The 7,894-nt window shown below is 40.7% G+C and overlaps 1 protein-coding gene across 1 annotated transcript; it reads right to left on the bottom strand.

The window, feature by feature from the left end:
- Positions 1 to 2,183: 2,183 nt before the first annotated feature.
- anxa11b (annexin A11b) lies at positions 2,184 to 7,616 on the bottom strand. The gene is made up of 15 exons (XM_028430832.1): positions 7,491 to 7,616; positions 5,790 to 6,156; positions 5,670 to 5,707; positions 5,338 to 5,481; positions 5,172 to 5,259; positions 4,980 to 5,074; positions 4,760 to 4,873; positions 4,488 to 4,578; positions 4,158 to 4,237; positions 4,007 to 4,063; positions 3,823 to 3,916; positions 3,603 to 3,698; positions 2,925 to 2,983; positions 2,687 to 2,809; positions 2,184 to 2,587 (listed from the first exon to the last, which is right to left on the bottom strand). Exons 2-15 carry the CDS (start codon positions 6,145 to 6,147, stop codon positions 2,528 to 2,530), a joined length of 1,497 nt encoding a protein of 498 aa, XP_028286633.1. The 5' UTR covers positions 6,148 to 6,156; positions 7,491 to 7,616; the 3' UTR covers positions 2,184 to 2,527.
- Between the last annotated feature and the right edge of the window lie 278 nt (positions 7,617 to 7,894).

The raw sequence follows: 7,894 nt of genomic DNA, 5'->3' as shown, positions 1-7,894 counted from the left end.
GTATGTTTAATTTGAGTTGTTACGTAACATGGGTAGATTTAATTTTGTGATTTGAGTCACATTTTTTTACATATTTAAATTCTTCAGCAGAAGAAGCCCTTCACACCTCCCATAGTCCCAATGACGCAGACAGACACTATTGATTGACACAAGTCCCATATGCATGCGTCTGACGTCTTCAATACCACCGTGTATCTCTGCTTTGTGTGTGCAGCCGAGTCCCCTGAAAGGGTGCAACCTCTATCTTGCTATCACGTCCACATGTTAATAATTAAAGTACTTTGTCTGGAAATCAGGATCAGGGAAGTGTTGTGTTTTGTCTGTTAAAGTAAAAGCCCCCCACCCCACCAGCACCACCACCCTCTGATTTCCTTTTGACCTATATATTTCAGTAGGTATCAGTGCAAAGAGTCTTGGCTGCAAAGAAGATACACAAACATCAAATATTTATCTTTCTTTGTCCTCAGGATGGTGGAGTCTATTTATTTTGAGGCATGGTGAAGTTTAAAAGGTGTACAAGAAGCTTGGCTCTATGAAGTCTCACCAGCATGTTCCCTCTTGAGGCTGCACTTTGAGCCCAGTGAACACAGCAGAAAGGAGACTTTAGGACACCCGTGTCTTCTTTATGGACACTACTAATAGCCTTGAGAAAAGCTTTCTATCTCTGGCTGCAAAGCATACCTGAGCATCTTCTCCCTTGCTCTCAGATTGAACATGCAGGCATCATTTATGTAAGCCACATTACTTGCATGTTTTAACTGAGAAGGCTGCTCAGGAGGAGGAGGGGAAGTTGACTCACTCACTGTATTATTACAGACCAAGGTGGTGCAAATGAGACAGGCTTTGAAATGCAAATTGCTTATTGTGTCGGCTCAGAGCAGAAAATTCACAGTTTCATGGCAGGACACATGATCCCGTTTCACAAAGACAATCCAGATATGACTAAATGCTTTTTTTATTGAAATGAAACATGGCTGTTTTTAAAAATGACAACAGTGCATGAGATACACAATACAAAAGCAAAAGTCAACAGGCTATCACGCAAATTGAAAGGTGACTGTTTATGTGAACTGAGAGCCCTCTACTGGCAGTAAGCAGACACTGTGGATAACAATGTAAACTACATGCTGAGAAATAAAAAATGTCAAGATTACTTTTTTGTAGCCATACAATCATGATTTGCCAGATAAAGCACAGGACTATTTCCACATGTTTATACAAAAGGCACAGCATGATCTTTAGAGTCTTTAGACTTTGGCTTTGGAGTGAAAGGCAGCATAAACATGTAAAGGTATAAGCTCAGTTGCATAGGTTTGCAAGCAGTACTTAGTTGATATGGGCACTGTACAGACACATGACATGCTCTTTGCAGATCTTCATTTCTTTACATTCGAAAATCACCTAGAAATTAATGGCGATTCACTTAAACAAGCACCAGGTGATACTTTCTACACACTTAGCTGAGACGTTTGGCAGCATGATAAATTTAGCCTTACTGAAATATTATATTTATTAAGCAAAGGATAATTCTGGTTTAAATCTAGGCCACATTTTTCCATCTTTTTGGGTCTCAGTGTCTCAAAAGCACAAAACAAACTCATTTTCATGCATTAATAATCAAAATATACTTCTGCCTACTTTAAGAGAACTCTCCTGTGGTGGAAGGGATTTTATGTACTACTTTCGAACACAACATTATTATGTCATTTTTGGTGCAAGCACATCCTTGTGCCTGGATTATAGCGTTGAAACTTAACTGGTCTTAGCTTTTAGCCGATACTGATGGTGTCCTGACATTATCCTCCTAAAATTAGTCCCTTGCTGAGCAGGAATGCTATAACTGGCATCCACAAAATGTATAAGAAGTGACCAAAAGACTCTAAAATGGCACCAGAAGTGAAATGTTAATAGTCTGGAAAGAGCAGTTAGGAGTACCAAAAGCAAAGCTAACTGTTAGCTGACTGCTAACAAACTTCAAATGGGTGTACAGGCTAGCTGTGAAGCTATTCTGAACCCGGGACCTGCCTGCTGACAAATATGCTCTTTGTGTTTAATGGTTGCTGGTTATGGCATTCAGAATACTGGAATGATTTAAACTACTTGTATCCCCATTAATCACTCAAACAAAAAACTATGACAATATATGTTTAAAAATACCAGAATTATCCTTTAAATTCTTTGTATTTAGTGAAACCCTCCCATAAATGATTTTTGTTATTACAAACTGAAGCAGACTTTAAGTTAGTGCTACATACATAATTCCATGGTATATACTTGCTCTGTAACTATTACATCGATATAGTTCTTGTCTCTGATAATAATAATAATAATTTTCAGGTGCACACTTTTTTCGTTGCTTCCCCTTTAACCAAACAATGATTTACTATACTTTTCTAGTACATCTAATACAAAAAGAGAATACAAAATGAATATTGATTTACTGTGGTCATCAGAAAAACCGATATGAACTGCATGCTTCAGTGTGGACGTACTGTATACAACGTCCTTGTGAGATCTTCCTTTATGTTTAGTCGTTGCCTCCACACAGCTTCAACAGCAGCTTCTGGTAATCTCCAGAGGTATCACCCTGAGGAATAAAGAAAAAAAAATGCATCACATAAAGAAAAAATATATTTAGTAGCTGAAATCTTAAATATGGTAAAATGAGATGGTTAGGCGGACTTACTGAGATGTGAGTGTACAGTGATTTTCCATAGGTCTTAACATACACCTGTCTGATGTCCAACATGTCGACCTCAGAGCGGGACACCATGATACGGATGAGGGTTCTGTCCTTGGTCCCAGCACCCTGTCAACACATCACAACACGACATTTATGTCCTCTCGCCTGTCCTGCGACAACATTACAGCAAGAGGCTTTTTGATAATTAGAATGAAATGTGGGGGTGAAACTACAGGTGTACCTGCATGGCCTTGTAGAGCCTTTCTGCAAAGTAGGCAGGAGTGTTCTTGATGCATTTCACTAGGAGAAGGAGAGGTTAAGGTCAGTCACTGTAATAAAGTGCACGAATCAATCACAGAAACAGGAAAGTGCTCCAGTTTTGTTTGTTAAATATGTGACTGAATGATTGAGCTATCAGAAAAAAATGTGTTCATCCTTGAGTCCAAGTAGGGATGTTTGATATTTCCATTGTGTTTATGGGAAAGGGAAGGAAGGGAAGGTCACATGCAAAAAATCCTAGAAAGAACAACATTTGTTGCCGTTTGGCCTAAGGGGGGCGCTACAGCAAAAGGATGAGCGTTAACGGCTATTCCTGTCGTTTTGGCTCAGTTCATTTTACACAACCCTCAAGACAACTGTGTGTCAACAAGTCCTATATAGATGTCAGGAGAGTTTCTATTCTTAAACGACAGGGCTACAGAAACAAAGGCTTCAGTCTGTCATGATTCCACCATTTGCTCTCAATCAATCAGCAGGTATTTAGGTCAAACACCAGCTTGTTTGTCTCTCCTAAGATATTCTTAGTTTTTTCAGGACAATGTTGCAAAAACCCTAAGACAATGATTTAATATACACTGAAAGCTTCAGCATGTTTTTGAAAGGCCACTTAAGTCTGGCTGAGGTCTGGAAAAGAACGTACCCACAGCCACCATGCCAGACTCCAGATTTCCAGACATTTCCCTGCAGATACTCTTCTCAAGGTCCCTCCCAGACATCTGCTGGTACTCCTGGAAAACTAATGCAGAGGCACAATGGTTACAATCATAACATGTGCAACAAAAGTTCAAACTGTTTCCATTTACAATATTAAAAAAAGCATGGGATGGATAAAAATGGTCAGCGGTGTTGAAATCACAAACCTGCCCGAAGGTGAGGCTTGCTGCGAGCACACAGGATGGCATTAAACTGAGACTCGTCAGTTCCAACTTTATTTTCTCCTGCAGCAAACAGTTTCTGCGAAAGACACAAAGGAAGAAGAAAAATGGTCCGCCTTTCTAGTTACTTTCCAAGAACGTTACAAAACCAAGCAAACTAAACAGGTACCTGCGCATCCTGTTTGGCCAGAGAGATGTCAACGGTCTCTCTTTCATCACGATTTCCCTACACAAAACAATAAAGACGGTGAAGTACAATAACGTCAATGGAGCGCGTCAGCAGAAGTTGATAGCTCATCATAAATCACAAGAGTCCTTACCTGACAGAGAGAGACCAGGAGTCTGCGGAAGTGCCCGGAGGTGTCACTGTTGATGGCGTCCTCCAGGCTCTTTCCATATTCTGAAATGAAAGTGTTTTGTTAGGAAAATATATTCATTTGCATTTTGTTCACAGACACGTTCAAAATCTTTGATACAAGTGTAAATCAAAGGTAGTTGCACTGACAAAAAGAAAAGCTTCTGCAGATGCATTATGGCATTTAAAAGATGATTTGCAAATCAAGACATGGATTATTAAAAAAATATATATTTTGTTTAGTTTGGTTGTTTCACAAGCATTTAAAGCTAATTTTTAAAATATTAGAACTCACCGGCTTTGTAGATTCTGGTTATTTCCAGAATCTCTGCGTTGGAACGTGATGACAAGATCTCAATCAGACAGGCTTCATCAGTTCCTGCACCCTAAGATTTTTTATTTGAAGACACAAATATGATAAACAGTTAATGGTTGTTAGGCATTAAACTGTCATTATCATAAGGGAAATAAAAGTGCATCACATTTCTCCTATGATCATAACTATGTGGACTGGGCAACACATTTTAAATTGCAGCTAATGCTGAGACACCAAGTTAACCTTCCAACCTTTATAGCTTCTCTGAGTTCAGCTGCATCAAATTGGGATGGGGTCTTCATCATGGCAAGAACCAGACTCTCAAAGTTTCCAGTTAGCTCAGACTTCAGATCATGGCTTAAATCCTAAAGGGGGCAAAACACACACACCCAAACCAATTTGAGCTCAGGTATGGCTGCCATATGGAGGAAATAATTAGCAATTCAAAGAAATATAATTTTAAAAACATACTTTCCCATAAGTAGTTTTGTAGGCTGCATTCATCGGAACCCTCTGCTTGTTAGAACGGTTTCCCAGAAGTTCAATAATGGCTTTTTCATCAGTGCCTGTTCATCAGATATTTTGCAATGGTAGTTAAAATTCTACTAGGTAAGTAAACATAAAATAAACATATCTTGGTGGTGAATAATAATTATCACTGACCGAAACCCTTCATAGCTTTTCGAAGAACTTCAACATCCCTCAGTGGATCAGCTCCTGGAAAATCTTTGATAGTACCCCTGAATCCTTTCTATGATGAAAATATAGAAAATAAAATTATTAGATGACACAGTTACATAGATGTGTTTAACTAAAGAGCACATCTTACAGGGAAGGCAGGTGCCTGAGGGTTGGATGGAGCTCCACCCCCATATCCAGGCATCGAGGGGTTAGTTGCAGGGGCTCCTGGGTAGTTTGGCATGGGTTGGCCTGGGGCGGGGCCCCCTGGGTATCCCTGCTGAGCTCCTCCTGGCTGCAAACAGAGGGCAGCTGTAAGCACTAAGTACACAGTGATAAAACCTCATATGAAACAAATAAGGGTCAAGCAGGGTGGTGAAGCTAATGTGATTTAAACAAACAAGAGATTTAGCTCAAGTAGGTCCATATGTTATTAGTAAGTTGTCACTGGAAAGGTGAAGAGTGAGATAAGGATATATGTACCGCTCCATAGCCGCCTGGTGCTGCACCCCAGCCTCCACCTACAAAGATAACATGGGCAAAACAATCAGAATGCAATGTATTCAAAGAACAAATCTTTCTATTTATTTGGCTGCATCTTACCTCCTGGAGGCATGGAGGGATAGCCTCCTGCTCCAGGTTGTGGTGGCCATCCGCCTGCCTGAGGAGGAAAGCCTCCAGCTGGGGCAGGGTAGCCACCAGCCTGGGGAGGGTAGCCCCCTGCTGCAGGAGGATAACCACCTGCTGCAGGAGGGTAACCACCGGCCGGAGCTGGGTATCCCCCTGCCTGTGGGGGGTAGCCGCCTGCTGCCGGTGGGTAGCCCCCGGCCGCTGGAGGGTAGCCCCCTGCTGCTGGAGGGTACCCACCTGCTTGGGGTGGATAAGCCCCAGGTTGAGGTGGGTAGCCCCCACCCTGTGGAGGGTAACCACCGGACTGAGGAGGGTATCCTGGGTAGCTCATCTTTAGAACCTGAAGGTGACATGAAGTTGTGAGCTGTGAGGAACATTTCACCGCACGTTACAACATTTTAGGAACATGAGAAATAATGAGACATAATTTTCACCTTCCTATATGCTTGTCAAATATGTTGACATAGGCGTGTCTTTATTTTTTTATACTTCAGGTTTGGTCAGCTCTCTCATCTACTTCCTGTTTCATATACACATTCCCATTATTCAAATGACTTTTAGGTAGGATCCTATTCCATGAGAGGGTCATTGTTTGAATTAAAGAATAGAGTTTCATTCTATAACTGTAACTATTCATTACAGTGGCAGCTCTATTGCCTGTAATGAGAGATAATCTGCAGATACCCTTTTGTTTACATGCACACAGGGAGCAGAGAGAATTTCTGTAGGACAGATAGTTTCAGCATAAACATGTTTGGACATATTGCGGTTTTACATAGAACTGTGTTGTGCTTAACTCAAATATGCACAGAGATTATAAACACAATGGGCAGCACAGACGTAAAGATCCTCGGTGACATGTGTGAAATCAATTGTTGACACTCCCTGTTGCTCTCCAGCACTGGTGAGGTCTTCGCGTGTTATCGTAAATATCAAACTTACCACAACATTATGGGCACAACAGCTGACACAAGTGGTACATCTTTGCATGGTATTGGATATTCTTTAAATAAAAACTTATTTATTAACAAATATCTGTTTCGCTGTTTAGATGAAGTTGTTTTTCTCGTTTAAACACATATGACACACCTACTATACCGGTTTCTTAAACTTTGCGGGAGAGCATTTAAAGTAGCACAGCACTTAATCTGACACAACATCCCAGGCCTATGATTTCACAACTAGCTATAAAGCTATAAAGCTATTATGTTACTATTATAGTAGTCTACAGTAATATTACATATAACGCCTCTACAGTAATTAAAGGGTCAGTATAACATTCCACTGTAGCATGTCCTTTTTGATGTCTATGATCTGATGCCGACCGTCTGTTAACGTTACATAAGATTTTCAGACGAAGTTTAGCATTTAGCATCCTGTATGAAACGCGGAAAAAATATTACAACAAGTTCGATAAATACTATTAATAAATGTCAGTGACGTAAAAGAAAAAAGGCAACTGTCAGTAGAGACCCTCCACTGCTAAAAGAGTTTAACACCGACTGGCCGTATCTGTTTAATCAGGCGAGGCTAATTTCCTACATTCCGCAGTCAGAGAGAGAAGCAAGCATGTACTGTTAAATTTAAAGAGGTATTGTAAGTTCGCCCGCAACACACGGAAATGTATTTTTATTTCGACTTCATGGTGTAAAATCAAAGATTAGAGTAACTTACTTTACAGATGCAGGAACGTCAGATCCAGGAAGAGGCGAGCAGAGAGAGGGAGCAGCCTGGAGGTGGGTGGGTCCTCAGCTTTGTTTCCGCCCTTCAGCAGTAAATAACCTTTGCTCTGTTAACTGCAGGCTGGATGATGTTGACTCAGCGGACTGTGGGGCTGTCATTGTCACCGCAGCGTGATTTGATGTTTCCATGGTCACATAAAATCATTTCCTGAACTGAAGTACTTTAAAATATTTCATTAAATTTGTCGTGTGTTGTCTTCTTTTGCAAGTTGTAGTTCAGAACATTTTGTGGATTATCATACATCCATAGCCTATATTCAAGCCAATACCTGTCAGCACCAGGTAACCAATGGTAGCCTACTGGAGTTTTAAATCAGATGTCTGAGGTGACATCCA

This window comes from Parambassis ranga, chromosome 19 (assembly GCF_900634625.1).
Source record: "Parambassis ranga chromosome 19, fParRan2.1, whole genome shotgun sequence".
In the NCBI taxonomy this organism is placed as follows: domain Eukaryota; kingdom Metazoa; phylum Chordata; class Actinopteri; family Ambassidae; genus Parambassis; species Parambassis ranga.
The sequence above is the reverse complement of the archived record's forward strand: the minus strand, read 5'-3'. Positions and strand labels throughout refer to the sequence as shown.

Excerpts from the sequence above, each read along its gene's own strand:
- anxa11b (XM_028430832.1), bottom strand. The coding sequence starts at position 6,147 with ATGAGCTACCCAGGATACCCTCCTCAGTCCGGTGGTTACCCTCCACAG. Across the intron at positions 5,482-5,669 it reads CACCAGGCGGCTATGGAGCG|CCAGGAGGAGCTCAGCAGGG; the intron begins GTACATATATCC and ends CTCTGTTTGCAG. Across the intron at positions 3,699-3,822 it reads CAAGCCTCACCTTCGGGCAG|TTTTCCAGGAGTACCAGCAG; the intron begins GTTTGTGATTTC and ends CCTCTGCATTAG.